The 20,730-nt window shown below is 44.6% G+C and overlaps 1 protein-coding gene across 4 annotated transcripts in view; it reads left to right on the top strand.

Moving 5' to 3' along the window:
- The window catches only part of IQCA1 (IQ motif containing with AAA domain 1), a 122,200-nt gene that overhangs the window by 86,859 nt on the left and 14,611 nt on the right, over window positions 1–20,730 (top strand). For all 4 annotated transcript variants that reach the window (XM_064718104.1, XM_064718105.1, XM_064718103.1 and 1 more), the window contains 4 exons: window positions 1,466–1,662; window positions 10,866–10,952; window positions 13,504–13,681; window positions 16,591–16,829. In XM_064718104.1, coding sequence (XP_064574174.1) covers window positions 1,466–1,662; window positions 10,866–10,952; window positions 13,504–13,681; window positions 16,591–16,829 — 701 coding nt within the window. The remainder of the gene's footprint in view (window positions 1–1,465; window positions 1,663–10,865; window positions 10,953–13,503; window positions 13,682–16,590; window positions 16,830–20,730) is intronic.

The following is a 20,730-nucleotide window of genomic DNA, read 5'->3' as shown; positions in this document are numbered from 1 at the left end:
GTGTTTCACTTATCCCCAGACTCCTCCAAAGCTGTGTTTTGACACCATCTGATCCAGGGAAATCAAGCCCTGAGACACCCCTTAATCAGGAGAACCCATAAATTTTCTGCCATTTATACAATTGGCAAAAATTCTAGGGAGAGGAGACCCTGGACTAGTTAAACAAATAAAAGGTACTTGCAAGAGCAGTTTGAAAAATGCCTTTGAGTAACAAAAGCCATTACATGAGCCAAAAAAAAAAAAAAAAGGTTCAGGAATGGTTTCACCTATGGGGTGATCTGTTACGGATGACATTTCACTTAATTGGTCTCCAAACTAGTTCATCATGAGATAATTGTGTATCACAGAAGTGAAAGTTTTTCTCAAAATAGCCACCTGATGGCAAGGAAAGCCCCAGCTTAAATGGCACTAAGAAAATTACAAGCAGCTGAAAGGAGAAAGAATAGTAGAAGCTATACTTCATTTTTAACACAGAGGAGTCTGCTGCTCCCCTCCTAATAAATCTTTGTGCAATAGTAATGGATTGCTGTGGAATGACCAAAAATTAATAAAGCCTGGGTGGCTGACAACTTCCTACACCCTGCACCGTGCTGGAATAATGGCATTTGTCTCTGTGCTCAGTTCCCTGCCATCTATTTGGGATGTTAAACCATTAGGACACAGATAACCACCCTGATTGGATTTGTTTTAAATAGCAGCCATCCCCATTAAGCCAGAGGGCTGCTCCAGGCTGAGGCAAAGGCTCCCTCTGCAGCCCATCAGTTTTGGGGCCAGTTTCACTCCCACAATCTGGTGGACACCAGGCTGAGAGACCTCCAGATGCTGTGGATGCTCCCAGAGATTTTCAAGCACATTTAAACAGCACCACTGTTGACACAGGACTTATTTAGGCATTGAGGCAAAAGGGGCATGGACAAAATATTTGACATTTCCGGCTATTTCCACCTCTGGAGGTTCCCCTGTCCCCAGTTCATGTGGTGGTGGCAGCTGCAGGGAAGACAAGTTCCATCCCCATCAACCACCTAAGCCTGTCTGTGCTTGTGTTTTCCAAAAGTGAGCCTTTCCCAGGTGATGGATCATATTTGTCACAGCCAGAGTGAATTTACCTGGAGCAGCCATGGAGACAGAGTGGGAATGCTGAGCAGGCACAGCAACCCTGGCACTCACATTTCCTCTGCTCCCAAAATCATTCTTTTAACTCACACAGGGGTTTAAAAGTGAAGTTTTCCCACCAGGAGGTACAAATAAGGGTGGGTGAGTCTTGTTCCAAAAAGAGATGTTTAATCTGCTGGACTCTCAGCTCAGGTTATACAGAATTGAACTCAAGAGCACTCACGCCATAGGAAGGAAACAATTAATTCATGTTATCAATTATTTATGGTGAATAAAAAAAGGAGGAATCATTCCATTACCTTTATGGCAGATTTAAATGAAAGCAATAATAATGCCTTATGACTTTTTACAGGTTCCCAAACTGTCCATGAGAATGCTCCTCTGGTGAAATCCCTGCTGCTGGCAGGACCTGCTGGTGTTGGAAAGAAAATGTTGGTCCATGCCATCTGCACAGAAGCAGGAGCCAACCTCTTCAGCCTCACTCCTTCCAACACTGTGAATTATTCAGGCAAGGAAGGCCTCATCATGTTGCTTCACATGATTCTCAAGGTGGGCAATTCTCCACAAAGGTGGCCCAGTTCTTTTGTGGGACAAACAGGGAATGGTAGTTCCTCCATAACAAGGAACATACACAGCTTGGGCAAAGCTGCTCAGCCCAATTTGGAGTTCCTTCCCTGCCTTCAAGTGTTCAAAACATCAGGAGGAATTTCTTGGTGGAAAGGGCTGCCCAGGGAGTGGTGGGTCCAAGGAACAACTGGATGTGACACTCAGTGCTCTGCACTAATTGAAAGGTGGTGATAAGTCAAAGGTTAGACTTGATTTTCGAGGTCTTTTCCAACCAAAATGGTTCTGTGATTCTGTGAAACCACTTGTTGACAGCCAGTGTGTGCAGCTCTGCAGAGGATTTAATGCCCCAGGAGAAATCACTGGGAGCAGCCATATTTTTCACATTAAGATTTATGGGAGCTTTGTGTTACCTTGAATATGAAAAGCAGCACAGATAAAGAAAATTCTGTTCTCTGTTTATGTGCACATCAGCCAGGAATGCTTGCCATGCAGCATTTAATCAAATGCTAGGCTGGGGGTGGTCAGAAATTTCCTCTCTGGGGCTGTTGCTGGACAAGAGCTCTCTCCCCTATATTGCTCTCTGTTTACCTATCAGCAAGGTCTTCAGAAGAAGGAATCCTGGTTGAGGATTATAGGAACAGAAACGTGTGAGAAGTCTGGAAATGAAAGCAGGCATATGAACTGTGAAGAACACAGCCCAAACCCTCCTCCTAAAAAAAAAAAAAAATTAAAAAATACACTATCCTGGCAAGATTTCTTCCAGATTTTAAATGCTCAGTATTTCTGCTCTGCATAGGAGCTGGTAAACATTTCCAGACAAAAAAAAAAAATTAGGAAAAAGCCAAAGGGAATATTTTTCCAGTGCCAGTGGTCTACTAAAATTTGCCTTGCTGGGGATTAATCAGCTGTATTTCATGGAATCCAGTGTTGGAGCAGGTTTTGTGACAGGTGAGCAAAGCCACCCCTGAGGAGGTGGTGCCAAGGGAGGGGTGGCAGTGCTGTGATCACACACCTGTGGTGCTGTGGCACTGGCACTGGGCCTGGCGCTCCCTGGCACGATTCAGAGCCATGATCCTGAGCTAGCAGTCCCTCCTCTCTGCACATTTCACCTTTCTGCACTCCATGTCTGTGCCCTCATCCATGGCAGAGCTCAGGGCTTTGGGCACAGGGGAAATGAGGAAAGCCTTTGTACTCCTGGACAGGGTTCCAGCTGAAGATAGCAAGGGATTTTTTCATACTTGCATATAAATAATGTGAACAAGAGGAGCATGTATAAAATGTGTATTTATACACTTTAATAAGAATACACACACAGATCATGTATATGAGTGCCTACAGGTACATTCAAACCCTTATATTTTTCTACAATAATTACAAATAACTGGAAACACTTCTCCAACTCCTTCCTCAAAACCATGGGGAGCAGTCCAAGCTTATTTCTCTCTACTCAAACTCTTGCAAAGGACAGTGACACTTGAGTGAGCCCCTGTGAGTTCCTGGGATGTAGTTGCTCACAATCCCATGGAATCAGGGCTCTTCAGGGCTGTTGTGTTTCCCCAGTTTGAGGCTTTCCCAGGTGATGGATCATATTTGTCACAGCCCAGGATGAATTTACCTGGAGCAGCCATGGAGACAGAGTGGGAATATGTTGTTGGTTGGGGGTTATGTACAAATCACAAACAGGATGAGATTGCTAGGAATGTGTCTTGAGTTGTTTTGTTTTTTAGCATCAGTTTTATTACATGGTTATGACAATGGGAAGATGCCATCAGTTTACATTTCAGGCAGCAGACTAAGAACTTAATGTTACAACTTATTTTAAAAGTTGTTTGACTAATCACATAAAGTAAAAGCATATTGACAGTAGTTTTATGCAATCACTATAAGCACACCTCTTACAGCTTTCCCAAAACCCTCTAATTTTATAAATTCTCATAGGAATGTCGAGCAGGCACAGCAAAGCAGGCACAGCATCCCTGGCACCCTTGCTTACCAAAAGCTGACTTGTTCCAACTGCAGCACTGCTGCAAACCCTGCTGCTTGAACAGCACAGGGTTTCTCTTTCCTGGGTGTTCAATCCTTCCCTGTCAGGGTGCCCAGAGCAGCTGTGGCTGCCCCTGCATGCCTGGAAGTGTCCCAGGTCAGGTTGGATGGAGCTTGGAGCACCCTGGGACAGTGGAAGGTGTCCCTGCCATGGCAGGGGTGGCACTGGATGGGATTTAAGGTCCCTTCCCACCCAAACCAGTCCTAGCAGCATCCCAATCCACTGTGCTCCATCTGCATTCCCAGTTCCTGTGGTGGTCTCAGCTCTCCCATCACCCTCTGTCCCCATGGCTGAGCATTTCAGCTCAGAGCCTGTAGGTTCCCAGAGCCAGGCTGGAAACAATCCTACCCCACAGAATTTCCACCTCTTTATTCCTGACAATGCCAAATGTGCCTCATTGCCCCCTCTCCCTGCTCCAGTTCAGCAGCACTAACTCAGCCAAATACCTGCCTGTACCAGCAGGAATACAGCAAACACCTTAAAATTATCAATTATTCCCTGTTATTGGGCATTTATGAGACCACAACTGGACTGCCCAGTTAAAACAGGCCTTGACAAGCAGCTCCAGAGGAGAGCTGTGGAGATAAGGGGCAGGAGTGTGAGACACATCTGGACAAATCCAGCTGTTTGGGGTTAAAATAAAGCTGGAGTGAGAGGGAGTTTAGCGGCTGTTTTCAGGATTTTCATGGGATAACACAGAGAACAGAGTCAGACTTTGCCCAGAGTGCACAGAGATGGGACAAGAAGAAATGGGCACAAGTAGCAACAAGGGAAATTGTTTGTGTATTAAGGAGAAAGTTTTATGAGGAGCTAAAGGACAAGGAATCTCCTATATCCTGCAGGAATTTACTGCTACCCAAGCTGAAAAAAACAACACACATTCAAAACAAATTCCTTGACAAGAGAAAGCCGAGCACTGGTAACTGCTCTCCCCAGAAAAGTTCATTTTTCACCATGGTACAAAAATCTGGTTATTTGGTTAATGTAAGACTACACTGGACAGTGGCACATGTGGCAGACAAACCATGGACGTCGTTGGTAGCTTGCAGCTGATATTTTATATTTACTATTCCCAGCTCTCAGTCTTACCTGACCCATCACAGTACCCCCCATCTGAGGGCCCTGTGTGCAGAGATCACTGAAAATGCCCCAAATCTCCATAATCAGACACTTCTGGGCAGCGTTTTTTGGAAACAGCAACTGTTGTCAAGGCAGCTCTGTACTCCAGCTTCCCAGAAGTGCCTTTATGGAGAGTTAGTCAAGCAAAATGCAGACCTGGCACTGCAAGTTGTGAGTGAAGGACAGGAAACATGACAGCTCTTTGCCGCTTAAATTCTGATCCACACAACCAGGATTTAGTAAATAAGGATTTATGGTGCTCTGTGGGATAGGTGAAGTCACCTCACACTTTTGATTACCTGTCCTATATGCAAACAAAAGAGTTTCTGCAATGAAAGGAAACTCTGGAGAGCATAAAATGACCATGAGGAAACTTTCCTTCCATGACCGAAGTGCTGGCTGCTGGCACTTGTTTGGTGGGAGACGCCCTAAACAAGTGAATAGGATTGGGGAAAAAATGAAACTTTAATTTGTTTCAGATGCAAAAGCAAAATGCTTTTTCCCCCCCTCCCTTTCCCAGGGAGGGGACTCACAGGAGACACAGCAGCCCTGATCCAAGAGAGGCTCGAGTGTGACTCCAGGCAGGCATTTTAATGTCATCCAGAGGAAATGACTTCTCATACCAGAGCAGAAACACCAGCGTTTCAATCTGCCTGTTCAGAGATGGAAGGGAGGTGGATATTGAATAGGGAAACTGTTGAAAGAGGCTGCAAACACCAAGCTTGAGCAAATCCTGCCAGGGCAGCTCTGCTTCACAGCAAAAAGGGGAGGATCTGTGTCCAGCAGAGAAGCACTTCCCAGAAATCCCCCCCCCAGAACAAAACTCACTCTTGAAGCGTGAAGCAGAATATTCCACATTGGAATCTTATTTATTTCAATAAAATATATTTTTATATTTTATTATAAAATTAATATTAAAATATTATTTATAAAATAATATCGAAATATTATTTATTTCAATGTAATATCATGTAACGATTTCAATGTAATGAAACATTATTTATTTAATATTTCAATATTAATTATTGTTTATTTTAATGTGCAATATAATAATATGTATACTATTATATAATATTTAATATTTTATATATTATACATTATAATATAATACAATAATAATGTAATATTACACAACAATTTATTGAAATATTATTTACTTAATATTTCAATAGTAAATATTATTTATTTCTAATGTGTAATATGATACTTCAATATAATACTATATTATCATATTATATATTATAGTATGATATAATATAATTATAGTATAATATAATATAACTATATATCATTATATCATATTATAGATAATATTGTATAATATTATTATATATAATATAATATAATATAATATAATATAATATAATATAATATAATATAATATTACATTACATTACATTATATTATATTATATTATATTATATTATATTATATTATATTATATTATATTATATTATATTATTTATATCATGTAATATTATATACTATAATAATTATATATTATACATTATAATAAAATACAATAATAATGTAATATTATGTAACAATTTAATGAAATACTACTAATTTAATATTTAAATATTAACTGAAATATTCCACCCTGTAATATTCCAATTAAGCCCCATTTCCCAGCCTGAGCTGCCAGCTTGTGCCAATTGGCTCTCCTATGTCCCCATAAAATCCAGGAAAGATGCAAGGAAGGGCAGGGAGGGAGGCATGGAAGCAAAATCAGACCCAGAAAGGAGCAAGGGCAGAGGGCAGAATGCACAGCTCAGTGACACAAAAGCCCAGGTAGTTCAGAGCTTTAGCTGCAGGCAATAAAATGCCAAGCAGGGGGTTAATCCCGAGCAGAGGGACCCATCCTCTCTCCAGGACACAGAGCTCATTGTGCTCCGAGCCACACCTGGGGAAACCTCCTCAGAGCAGCTCTGGCCAGGCTGAAAGGTTGGGGAGAGATGGCCAGGAAGGAGGAAATGCCAGCAGGGAAGCTGTGTTTGTGTGCCAGCAGCTCGATGTGTGCTGTGCAGGGCCACAGAGATTAATATTGTCCAAAAATATTTCAGCACCATCAGTGCTGGGGGATTCTTATCAGCCTCTTTGGGTCTGCTCTTTAGCAACTCAGAGGTGACTGTACAAGTGTTACACCCAAAAAAGGGATGTGATGCAGTTTATTTAATTACATTACACAACCCCAGCATTTAGAAGCAACAGAATTTTGAAGTCTGCCATTAATTTAATTTTTTCCCACTGATTTGTGTTCATTTGTTCATAAGCACTGCTGTATTGTCAGCCAGACCATTGTTCTGCCAGGTTGAGGAGCTTGTCCTGCTACACTGACAGAATTCTCTGTGTGTTTAGCATTTCCATGCCACAAGACTCTCCCACCACAGCTAAAATTTGGGAACAGTACAATGAGTCTTTCTTCCAGCATCCAAAACAATTCTGCTCTTGGTGCAGCTCAGCCTGCTGTAATTCTTAGATCCTTGAAGAGTTAAGTATCAAACAGTGCTCAAATATGCAATTATTTCTGTGAGAAAGCAGCTTGAACTTGTGTTACCCTAAGGTTAAAAATTAAATTTATCCTGATGCAAGTCATTTTCTGCCTCACAAACCAGAATGCAGTGGCATCATCTCTGTAGCACAGGAATATTTACCTGGTGATGCTCCTGCTGATCAGGTCTGATCACAGCTTTCAGTGCAGCATTTCTGGGGGTATAAACTACAGAGCACTAAGTTTTTCAGCAATAACTTGAGCTTTCAAAAAATCTTGGGCCTTTAAAAAACAAAAATCCATCAAATCCTTCAAGTTTGGAGGAGCCTTGTGCAACATGTCCTGGGCAAGAATCACATTGCTGCATTTTCAAGTGTAACAATTTAACTGTTAAACTCTGGCTCCCAGGTTTGAAAAGCTGAACCCAAGGCTTTCAAAAGTGCTGTTTGATCTTTGGTGACTCTTGACAGCAGGATGAGAGGGATTTTTATTTTTTTTTCCCCATAATGATTTTCCCAAAGAGCAAATCTCACTCAGTGTGGTATTAGAAGGGTTAAGGGGCCATCTGCTGGCAGCTCCAACAAATTGTGGAATTGCAGCGAAGCTAATAAAATTTCAATTACAAATTAATTATGTACAGTGCATTTAATTATCCATGGATTCAAACTGTCCGTGGATAATTCAAATGGAGCATTTCACAGGGGGATATACAGGCAGCTACAGATCTGCCAACAATTTAAATTAGATGCCAGTGGATTCTGGGGGTCTCATCTGGATTCCCAAGAAGAAACAGCCAGGCTCAAACACAGTGTGTTGGACTGCGTTCTGTGAATGTCTATTAACACCTGACAAATCATGGAATGGCTTGGTTGGAAGGGATTTAAAGCTCATCCAGTGCCACCCTGCCATGGCAGGGACACCTCCCACTCTCCCAGGCTGCTCCAAGCCCCAGAGTCCAGCCTGGCCTTGGACATTGCCAGGGATGGAGCATCCACCGCTTTTCTGGGCAACAAACACATGCAGGCCATTTTCTCCATTTGGCTCTTTGCCTCAAAACAGAAAACACAGGGAATTCTCTCTTTAGGGGCCAAAACTGAGGTTATTCATTCTATTTCCACTTAGTGGGGAAACAAAAGGGGCAAAGAAGATGAAAGATGTGACCACAGTGAGTGTTCTCCTGTAAAAATGAAGGTATAATCTGGTTTCAGACCTAGGCTGCATTTCAGGGGTCTGCTCAGCACAGAAACCATCTCCAAGCCAAACAAGGAATACCTGCACCTCCCAGCCCGTGGTGACCCCACCAGAAAGACAAAGAGAGACACCAGCAGTGTCCAACCTTTGCCAACAGCTTTTGTAGCCTCTGTAACCTTTCCCCACCCTTGTTTCCCACTGCAGCAGCAGGCACTGAACAGGCTCCCCAGGGATGTGATATCTTTTCTAATAAGTTGGTTTTATTTTTTTCCATCTTCACTATTAACATTAAATACTTGAGTTCCTGCCATCCACCAAAGGAAGAAGCTCAGGAAGGACATGGCCAGAGGAGGCCACCAATCTGATCAGAGGGATGGAGCACCTCTCCTACAAGGAAAGGCTGATACTTTGGGATTGTCAAGCCTAGAAAAGAAAAGGCTTGGGGGTAACCTTAGAGCCCCTCCTGATGCCCTGTGAAGGCTGCCCTAGAACAGAGGCTGAACAGAGCTAAAGAATAAAGCAGGGATTTATTAAAAGGCCTCCATGGATCCACTTTGGGCTGCACCCAAGATGGATCCAAAATGGTCATGAGGTCACAGGATCTCTCACTCTGATCAGTTCTGCTCCATTTGGATATTGCAGTTCATTGTCCCATTACAGCTTTAGGTTATGAAATCCCGTCCTTCTTGTTTTCTCTCTCCAGCCCGCGTTGTTTGTGCTCTTGGGTCTGAGATTTGGATCATTTCTCCTTGGTCCCCAGCTGGAGCAGGAATTGTTTTGTCTCCCTGCTCTGTGCAGAGAGCTCACCATCCCCTGGTATGAAGTTCAGACCCATGCACTAGAGCAGCACAGAATGTGAAAAATATAAAAGCTAAAACCTGAGGCATCACTTCCAGTGCCTGAAAAGGCTACAAGAAAAAGGGAGAGAGGCTATTTACAAGGGCCTGCAGGGACAGGACAAGGGGGAATGGATTTAAACTGCCAGAGAGTGGGTTTAGATGGGATATTGGGAAGAAGGAATTGTTCCTGGGAGGGTGGGCAGGCCCTGGCACAGGGTGCCCAGAGCAGCTGTGGCTGCCCCTGGATCCCAAGGCCAGGCTGGGCAGGGCTGGGAGCAGCCTGGGACAGTGGCACAGGGGTGGAATGGGATGAGCTTTAAGATCTTTTCCAGCCCCAACCATTCCAGAGTTCTACAATCCAACTGGACTTGGAGGTATCACCTGACATATTCTAGAACTGACCAGCTGCCACCCATCAAAGTGTCACACACTGAAGGTGGCACTGCTCCCACTTCACCCCACCAGCAGCACAGCAAACAAAGTGACCAGCCCTTGTTCCCCGTGCTCTCCCCCATCCCAGCCCACCCCTCCTGCACTCCCACACTCACCCTTTGAAACACAGCCACCAAAATGAGCTGCAGAGCTGCTCACAACTCAATTCCTCCTGCCTGGCTGCCAATCAGCCAGCAGCCTGTGATGTACACAGCCCCTGGGTTTTGTCAGCTGCCTTCCTGGAAGCAGCAGCTTCAACTAGGGGGAATTAAAGGAAAAAAATAAAAAAAGCAAAAGGCAGGATAGAAAGAAGCTGTGCCTGTCTCTCTCTCTCTCGTTACCGCTGACTCCTCGAGCCGTCACTTTTTGTTGCTGAGCAAACTCTGAGAGCCACTGGAAAGTGATTAAAATTTGGCAGCAGAGTGTCTAAACCTCTGGAATGGCTCAACCTCTGGCGTTTCTATAGCAATGGGGAAGAGTGCAGGATATGGAAAAAGCCTGTAGCATTGCTGCCATCCTGCTGTGAACCAGGGGTATCAAGCCTCCCACTTTGGAACAGGAAAAACCAATTTTGGGCAATGCCCCCCCCCCCCACTCCTTCAAATTTAATTCTTGGGCTCACTGCAAATTAAATGTTTCAACCAGAAGATTGACAAACTGTTTTGCTTAATGAAGAGTGCCCTCCCTCTCATGCAGCAGCCATGCCTTGCCTGTGTCCCCATCCAGAAAAGCAGGGTGGGATCCTAAAGCTGCCCTTGGACCATGATTTTCCACTGAACACCAAATCCAGGCTTCCTCTTGCAGGAGCACAACTGAATGTGTGCTGAGAAATTAAAGATAAGCATAGCAGACAAAATGATCCAGTCTGGGGTGGGCTCTTAATGCTCCATTCCTGACTAGAAAGAGTTGGATTTGCCAAGCACTGCTTTCCACAACTGCTCAACATTCCCAGGGATAAAAAATGAGCCAGACTAATTGAGCTGCTGCAATCTGGATACAAAAGCCCAGTGACAGGCTCCCAGGTATGAAACTGCAGCTGCTTTAATCAACTCTTTGCCTTTTCTCCTAGGTGGGCAAGGAATTGCAGCCTTCAGTGGTGTGGATTGGAGACACAGAGAGAATATATTCCAAAGGAGCAACAAAGGGAGAAGATGAGGTGAATTCTTCTTTATTTCAGTGCAGATAATTTCTCCTGTTGCACTACAGCCCACACAAAGCACATAGCACTATGGCCAGACCTGCCAAAGCTTGCTTGATAATAGCTTGTCTCACTAACTTCTTTTTTTTTTTAGCTTTTAAGAGAGTCTTGTGACTTCTTAAGAGCCCCCAAGAGGTCACATTTCTCTCTTCCACCTATCCTTGCTTTATTTAAAAATAGTCCAGTCACTGCTCATCAGTGCCCTGGAAAGTAAAAGGGAATAATGGAGAATTTCAAAATATGAGGCAAGAAGCTAAAAGTTGAGATGAGCTTAAATTGTTCAGCTCTATTAATTTGAGAAATTGGATGGAGCCAAAGTGAACAATAAAGTAACAAGGATAGATTTCCACTGCAAAAACAATGAGCCTGTGTTAAATAGTTACAATTAGAGATTCTTTTCTTTGGGCTCTCAGGAGTCCTAATGCCACTGCTTCCATTCCTTCCTCTCCTGTGGGGCTTCCCCATTGGAAAGAAAATGAAATTCTGCCCCATATTCACAGCAACAACACCGCCCCAGTTCCTGTTGCCTGCAGAATATTTTGCTATTAGAGCTTTATGTGAAAAATTAAACCTTTTTTACTTAGAGTGTCTGTGGGGTGGTCACAAGAATGTATTTTGGAAAGGCAGCACAAGGCAACCCAACCCTGGCTGGGGCTGTTCCTTCTGCCAGGGCTGGGTGAGGTGGTGGCTGTGCAGGGATCCTTAGAGTGATGCCTCAGGTTTGAGCTTTTGTATTTTCACATTCTGTGCTGCTCTAGTGTGTGGGTCTGAACTTCGTATTATGGGTTGGTGAGCTCTGTGCACAGAGCAGGGAGACAGAACAATTCCTGCTCCAGCTGGGCACCAGGGACAAATGATCCAAATCTCAGCCCAGGAGCACAAACCCCGTGGGCTGGAGAGAGAAAAACAAGAAGGATGAGATTTGATAACCTACAGCTGTAATGGGACAATTAACTCCAATATGCAAATGGAGCAGAACTTTTAAAAGTTAGAGACCTGGTGACCAGTCATCCATTTTGTGACCATTTTGTTTCATCTTGGGTGCAGCCCTGGCTGGGCTCTTGTGCTACCCAAGGTGTGTCCATTGAGGAGATCCTTTTAATCAATCCCTGCTTTATTCTTTAACTCTCTCCAGCCTCTGTTCTAGGGCAGCCTCTCAAGGCATCAGAGGGACCCTTAGTGGTCCCCACAGTGGGAGGGAACCTTTCTCTTGGGCTCAAACCCTGACAGAGAATGCAGATGAGGATTAAAATTAAGATTAGGGGCCCAAAATGGCCTGGATTACTCATGATCCTTGCTTGCTTTGCCATCTGTGTGGAAAACTTTCTTGTCCTGCCCACTTCAGAGTCCAGGGTGTCCCCTCTGGCCCTTGTACCCATCCCAAGACATTCCCCCTTGGTGGGAGCCTGTTGGCTCCAGGCTTGGGATCCCACACATCCCAAATTGTTCACAGCACACCCAACACTTAGAGGAGAGAGCATGGACCTGGGAGGACAGGCAGAGTGCTGGAATTTTGGAGAATGGTTTGGGTTGAAAGGGGCCTTAAAGCTCACCTGGTTCCACCTCCTGCAGGGCAGGGACATCTTCCACCAGACCAGGCCCATCCTAAAAGATGAGCTAAGCTCAGCCTCCAGAGGCCAGAGCAAGTACCAGTCACTGTGCTCATCCCAGGGTGACAGAAATGCACAGCATGACCATGAGAAGCAAAGGAATGATCCACCAAATGTATTGTGTTAAGACAAGCTTATTTAGGGGAAAAAAAGTGCTACTCTACCCAAAAACTTGTGGGAAAGCTTATGGATTAACAGTAATGACACTACAACAATCTGGTGAGGCTTCTTCAGCCAATATTCACTTGAACATTATCAAATATAAATAATATTTGATATAAAAGGTTCTCCAATAAAAGGTTCTGCTCTATACTCATTTGCTCTGTAAGCAGCAGTTAAAAATGTGTTACAAAGTCAAGCAGTAAATTATTGCAAAGAAATGAACCCTTAGCTCCCAGAACCTTTGTTCTCAGAGCCTCAGCAAAGTTAAAAAGCACAGCAAAAAATAGGGAGTGTATTTTTCACACTTAGAAGTCAGAAAATCATAACCTCCAAGAGCTGGGAGGATTCCAAGCCAGGTTACAATTTTCTACCTGTCGAGGTTCATCAGGTGTGCAGGTCCCTGCAATATTTCTCCTTGAGCTGGAAATAAGGATTTCCTTCTTTAAATTAATTGTTTCCTGCCTGCCTTTGAATAACCAGACCATAAATTCAGTAGTGAAAGGCACTGGCACAAACCAAAACAAAAACAGAAGCAGAAATTAAGTGTTTATCTCAATTTGAGGAGGCAGAATCTTTCTGCTTGTGTTGATATCTCACCAGCTCACACCAAATACAACCAGAGCACTGAAAAAAACCCAAAATCCTGTTGCAGGCAGCAGGTCCAGCTCCAGCTCATTAACTCTGAGCTGTCAGCATCCTTAACAACTCTTTCCTTCTCCTGTTCCCACGTGCTGCAGGTGAACTTCAAGCGCCTGGCCAGGCTGCTGCCCCAGTTCCTGAGGACTCTGAAACCCAAGGACAGGGTTCTGCTCGTGGGCACCACCAGGAGACCCTTTGATGCCAATGTGGGACCTTTCTGCAAACTCTACCAGAAAATCATTCTCATCTCAAAGCCTGACTACCTGACAAGATTTGGCAAGTATTTCAGTCATCCTCAGGGTTAATCCCACTGCTTCAAATCCCTGCTTGTTGCCTGGTCATCCTCAGAACTGCCCTTCAGCTCAAGTCATGCCCCTGGTGTGGCTCAAGTCCTGGCAATGTAGGTTAAATCAATACAGGCTCCTCCAAAGGCCAAATAATAAAAGTGGAAGCTAGGAGAATAATTTAAAATACTCTTCACCACCAATTCACATTTTTCCATGAGTTCAGTGTGCACCAAGCTGAGCTGGTCCCCTCCCACCCCATCTCAGCACATATTTTATATTTTAATTTTTAATTTTTTTTAACACATTGCTTCTGAATTTCTGGTTCCAGTTTGCAGTTCTGAATTTCCAGTCTCCATACTCCAAACAACACAACTTCTCAGCCTCTCCAAAACCAGACCATGTCAGGAGTACTAAATTTTCTCTCTCACAAATTCCACTTTTTGTGCTTACAGATCACGAGAGAAATTGTACAGGCATCCATGATTTTGCATGTCTGGTCTGTCAAATGTTTACAGTGATAAACAAGCCCTCTCCAATTCTGACAAAATCATTGAATATTCCATGTACTGAGACTCAAAGCTTTCAAGGAAAACAGGGGTATTTTCTAATAAAACAAACCTCCACTGTTTTGAGGTTTTAAGCACCCTGAAATCTGCAATAAACAGCAATAAAAGAAAACCCCTTTGGCTCAGGGACCTTGGCACACAGGCACTCTCTGCTCTGTCCATTGCCACCTTGTTACAAAACTCTGACAAACACATTGTGCAGTCCAGTTCCATCCTGCATCCCTCAGGGGCAGCCCAGGCACCCAGGTGTTGCACATCTGGGTGAGCCCAGGACAGAGTTTGGCTGCCTAGCACATTGCAAACCTCTCCCAGGTTGCATCATTTTCCTGCTGTGGATGGGAAATGGTCACCAACCAAGGGAACAAGTGTTTCTTGTTAGGTGACAGCTCTGAGGAATTGCTGAGAGATAAGGAGACATGAGCAAAACCCAGAGAAAGGAGGTGACAGCAGCTGAATTTAGCTGTGCTCACTTCTAGGGGTTGAACTGCCACATTCTGGGACTTTCACCACTAACCTGGAGTCCAAAAAATGGCCAGCTCAAGGGGTTTCAACTGCACACTTCAGAATGCCCAAAAAAGTTAACTTGTGGCATTTTAAAGCAGAATAAATGTGTGGCTTTAATTCTTTGATGTTGCCCCATTTCAGAGTACCTGGCTTGTTCTTCAGCCCCAAGCTTCCCTGAAGTTCTATGGAAATAGGATCTTCAGCTCCCAGTGCTGTCAGTTTTCAGTGCCTGACACCCCCTTTGAGAAGGAAAGAAACTTGTTTTGACAGAAAAATAATGACATAACAAATACTTGTAACACACAGTGCACAGGTACCTGTGTGCTGCAGCCCTCCCTCTGGTTACAGAGCAGAGGATTCCAATCTGTGCTCAGTGGGAGCAGTAAATATACAATGGAAATCATTAAACTGGAAGATTCACAATCCCATACTGATTTCTTGCCATTAATCACCCAGCAAGGCAGTGCCTTGTGTTACACACCTGCACCAGGAGCTGCAGCACACAATGTCTGCCTGTGTGCATCAATTCCTCTTTTATGAATTAGTGATTCAGCCAATATTTATTGAGCACAAGCACGAGGCAAGTGGGAGACCACAAATTGCTGGAGTGAGAAATGCAGAGCAGAGCTGTCAATAGTTATGGGCTCCAGTCCATGGAATTGATGTCCAGGGGAGAACAAGGCAGCTTTTCCAGCAGCACCAACCTCCACCCAACATCTTCATGCTACATCTGAGCCTTCAGGCACAGCAGACTCAAAATGTCTCATTCAAGGAACTTTTTAACCTCTTATCCATAATCCTCCTAATCTTTTCCAAATATTTCTATGTAATGCTTTAAAGCAAAGCCTGAGGAGGCCGCATCAAAGCTCTCCTAAATTTCTCTGAAATAGAGCTTTACTCAACATAAAACAAAGCAAAAAATTGGTATTATTCCTATTCTTTGGGAACAAAATCTCAGCCACTTCACAACCCCAAAGAAATCAATCAGGTCACAGAAGTTCACAGCTAAAAGATACAACCAAGTTCACCTTTCAAGTAACCAGCAAAACCCCAATCACAGAAAATTTGCACCTTTAAACATGTGCTTGATAGCTGGAAGCCTTTGGGACATGGAGCCCCTCAGCTCAGCAGGAATAAGCTGTGATGAGGGTCAGAGAAATAAAAACAGGCTGGTGGTAAAGGCATTAAACTCTGCACATCCAAATGGGAGCACTGGACAGGTTCTGTGGACACACACAAGTGGTTCTTTCCCTTCTTACACACATACCCAGCCCACTCTGTGTGCCCTCAAGGACTTGCTGAGAAGCACTGACTGATGGCTAAAAATTATCAGTAAGGGTTTAAAAGCACTAATGCTGCAAATCTGAAGAGAAAAGAGAGCACACCAAAAAAAAAAAAAATTGAATTTTGGCTTTCCTGATCAATAGTCCTTATTTTCTTGTTCCAGTATCAAAATAAATAATAATAAAATGTTATTATATTTGAGCTGGAAATAAGGATTTATTCTGGAAATAAGGATTTCCTTCTTTAAATTGATTGTTTCCTGCCTGCCTTTGAATAACTAGACCATAAATTCAGTAGTGAAAGGCACTGGCACAAACCAAAAATTTTCAGTAAGGGTTTAAAAGCACTCATGCCTAAAAGCCCTATGCTGCAAATCTGAAGGGAAAAGAGAGCACACAAAAAAAAATTTGAATTTTGGCTTTCCTAATTATTAGTCCTTATTTTCTTGTTCCAGTAACAAAATAAATAATAATAAAATATCTTTCTCCTGCTTTCATTGATTTTCTGTCTTTGCATTGTCTCTTTTGCATGTCCTGGTGCTCAGCCCTGTGGAAGCACTACATCCTGCAGGGTGGTGGGACCCTCACCAAGCTGCTGAACCTCAACTGCCTGGCCCACATGTCGGATGGCTACACCCAGGGCCACGTTGTGGAGGTGGTGCACGCTGTGCTGACTGAGCTGAGGCTGCTGCAGATGGCCAGGAAGCCCCTGAGGACTATTGAGTTTGTCACTTCCCTGGCCAGACACGACCCAGTGTACAACGAGGAGGAAGCAGCGTTCCAGGTGAATTCTCTGTTTCGTGTCTTTTGTCATTTGTCTTGGTTTGGAAAGACAGGAGTCTGCTAAGGAAGGCAGGAGCCTCCCCTGAAATGGAGAATGTAAACCCTCCCCACCCCTCTGAATTGCTATAAATTTTAAATTAAGGGGCTCTCAGGCAAAAATATGGGAGCAGGGAATAACAGTTCTTTAATAGGGAAAAGAAAAAAAAAATAAAAGGATAAAAGAAACAATGCAGTAAACTAAAACAGCACTGACAGAGTCAGAACCCAACCTGACACCCTGTGGGTCAGGGTGCTGGCAGCAGTCCCATTGGAATTGTGGCTCAGCCCTCCTGCAGTGTCAGGGCTGGTTCTGCTGGAGCAGGATCCTGTAGAAGGATGGATTCTTCCTCTGAAGGTCCAGGGGAAGAGGCAGCTGCTGTTCCTCTGGGAATCCAGTGCAGAAGCTGTGCTGGTGTTCCAGAATCTCCAGATTATATCCAGGCAGGAATGCTTGGCTCCTCCCTCTGGGCTCCCATCTCCCAATGGGATGCTGCAGTTCTTATCAGCCATGCAGTGACATTCCATAGCTGTTATCAGCAGGTGTCTCCCCAGAGGGAGGAGTGGGTGTGGAAGAGATAAGGAAAGCTGCCCACTTGACAAAAGACAGCTGCCATGCAGATGGTAACAGAATACATCTTGCCTTGCAGTCTGGGACACATCCCCTGCCATGTCCAGCCACACGTGGTGCAGGGACCTGCTCACTGTGCTCGTGGGTTGGCACCTCACCATTTGAGAGGTGATTTAGGGCTCAACAGCACCAAAACCCATCTCCCCCCAGCTGGATGTGCCAAAGCAGTCCTTATTTTGGCAGCACAGCTGGCAGGTTCTTTGGTGAACCTGCTGCTGCTCATGTTGAGCAGAGTAGCCTCCCATATGCATGGATAAAACACACAGGGACCATCAATTCCATGCATTTGTCCTTTCCCTTCCAGACCTGAGGTGTTCAGCAAGCCTGGATACATCACCTTGAGAAGGCAAAGCACCTGGCCATTCAATATCCATTCTAAGCCCTTCTCTTAAATCATTTCAAAAATAATTTCTTTAGAATCTAGTTTTCCTTCCAGGCTTTAAAATAAATGAGTTTCTGCCTCAAGCTCCATCCCTCAGGGCTATAAAATCCTGAGGGCAGAACTGAGAGTTTGAGGTGTATTTTTTTCACTGACACGGGGTGCTCAGAAAAGCTGTTGCTGCTCCCTGGAAGTGTCCCAGACCAGGTTGGATGGGGCTTGGAGCAGCCTGGGATAGTGGAAGGTGTCCCTGCCATGGCAAGAAGTGGGATGGGATGAGCTTTAAGGACCCTCCCAGCCCAAACCAGTCTGGGATTCTGTGATTCCACACATGCCTCAAGTACCCATGGATCACTTTCCAGCTTGATAAATGCTACAAAGTCCTTGGGCACTGGGCAGAGCCCTGCTGTCTCCCAGTGAGGTGAGACCTCTGGACTGCTCCAGGAGACCCCAAAAGAGCTTTCTCCATCCCATGGCCCCCATAATTCCTACTGCTTCTAGGAATTATTTGGAATAATTCCTGTAATCTAATTTCAGCCAGGAACCTTTCCTGGCTGGGAGGTTTCCTTGTTGTCCTGCTCCCCCCAGCAGCTCCCAGCACAACCAGGATGCTGATTCCCACAGTGTTCTCCAAGGCTTCTCCCACTGCTGACCTAATGACAGTGCACATTTCTTCCAGCCCTGCTGAGTACTTCCCAATTTCCATTTAGAGCCATTTGGCTCACTCAGCACATGTAGAATTTGTGATATTTGGCAAATTACCCTTTTTTTTTCCTCATGCTTGCTCACTAAACCACTATCTCTCCTCAGGGAAAGGCTAATGGTTCAGTGTTACAGCAAAGAGGAAAAAAAATACTCCATCATTCCCAGCTCCAAGTAGTAATCCATTTGTACCCTGAAACATGAGAGCAAGTATTTAGTGTGAGTTTAACTTGAAAATATTATCCCAGGCACTATAAAATGTTCCTGTTTTGTACAGCACAAAGTGCCCAGGCAGCCCTTCATTTGGAACACAGCTCAAATGATCCTGTCCTCAGCATCCCATGGCAATCATCTCCTTGCATTAATTACAGCCCTTAAGAAAGTATTTCCTTATATCTGGTGGAATTTTGTTTCCCTTTTAAATGTCACGGAGCCTTGCTGCAGCACCTGAGATATGGCACAGGGGAGCAGGATTGTCAAAATAGCCTTGTGCATTAATTAACTCCAGTAATCCCCATCTCTCCTCACACAGAAGCCCCTCTTCCCAAGCTTCCAATCACTGCCATTTCTGGACCTTTCCCTTTGCTTTGCTGTGTCCCCTGTGGAAGTGGGGCAGCTAAAACACTGTGTTCCAAGTGAAGATTAGCCCTGTGATGAATCTTGGGTTTTTCTTCCCTGAAAGCATGAATCTCCCAGTCTGACATTTATATTCTGCCAGTGTTCCAAAATGAGTATAAATAATGCAAAATTTGGTGACAATGTGATTTCTGCCTTCCATTTACTCAAATTTCTGTCCCAATTACACATTCTCATTTTTTGAAATTATAAATTAGTGCACCAGGGTGGTTGATATAAATCCTTACACAGAAGGGATTTCTGGAGAGGCAAAGCCAGCTCACCACACCAATTCTGCCTGGTAGTGACTGGACCAAAATCATGGAACGGTTTGGGTTGGAAGGGACCTTAAATCCCACCTTGTTCCACCCCATTCCATGGGCAGGGACACCTTCCACTATCCCAGGTTGCTCCAAACCCCATCCAGCCTGGCCTTGAGCATTTCCAGGGATGTGGCAGCCACAGAAATACCTAAGAGAACCCGTTCCAAAGCCTGTGGACATCATTCCTCCAAAAGCCAAATATTTTAACACTGATCAGTCGCTGCTGCCAGTAACTTCCATCCCCAGTTCAGCTGCTGGTGGTAAATGGACTTTAATTTTAGCTGTGTCTGAGGAGCTAATTTCATGGAACAGCTCCACCAGCTAAACAGACAAAAAGTTACTGTTGTGCACTGAAATATTTGCACAAAGAATTGGGAAGAGAACAAAAAGAGACATCCAGGGTCTCTTGGCTTCTCCTGCCAAATGCCTCGAGTCCTTTGCCAGTGACCCAGAGCTGGCAGGGAGATGCTCAAACAGCTCTTTCCACCCCACCAAGCTCCCAGAAAGCTCTTGGCAAGGTTTTCCCACCCTCTCCACCTCCCACAGAAGGTCTGGAGGGTGTTACACCCAGGAGACAAAACTGAGGGGGAAATAAAATCCCTGTAGCCTTGTGGAGTCTCATCCAGGCCAGAGATATCACTGGGCTCTCCTGGCTTCCCTCAGCTTCTGCCAGGGAGCCCAAACTCACAGTCCCCACCTCATCCCTCTCGTGGGATGGGCCAGAAACAGCAACACAGCCCAGCTCTGTGGTTCTCCCAAAACCTGGAATAGTTTGGCCTGGGACTGAGGCAGCAAAATTCAACTTCACTGAGAGCCAAAAGTTCAACTTCACTGGGGTTCCTGCCACCACCATCCATGCCCTGCCTGGATGTGGGCACCCAGGAGGCTGGAGAATGATTTTATCGGGGTTTTGAAGGTGAGATGCTCAGCTAATTCAGATAATTAAAGCAGAACTGCAGTGGATGTTTTACCCCACCTTGTAAAGGTGGCACCAGGAAGGACCATCTGGGGTCAGGAGAGGAACATGTTGAGTTTTCCTTCCCTATTCCCTTCCAGTACCTCTTCTCCCAGCTTCTCTTCCTGTAACACACACTGGAGAAGACAAATTCTTCAGGAATGCCTGAAGAGGCTCAAGCTGGGAGCAGGATTTGGGGCAAAGGATTTGGGAAAAGGCAGATTTTGCAGGATGCCACACTGGGAGGGAGCTTGGAGATGA

This window comes from Zonotrichia leucophrys, chromosome 7, assembly GCF_028769735.1.
Source record: "Zonotrichia leucophrys gambelii isolate GWCS_2022_RI chromosome 7, RI_Zleu_2.0, whole genome shotgun sequence".
NCBI classification, from domain to species: Eukaryota; Metazoa; Chordata; class Aves; order Passeriformes; family Passerellidae; genus Zonotrichia; species Zonotrichia leucophrys.
Note: the sequence above shows the minus strand (reverse complement) of the source record. Positions and strands in the feature narration are given on the sequence as shown.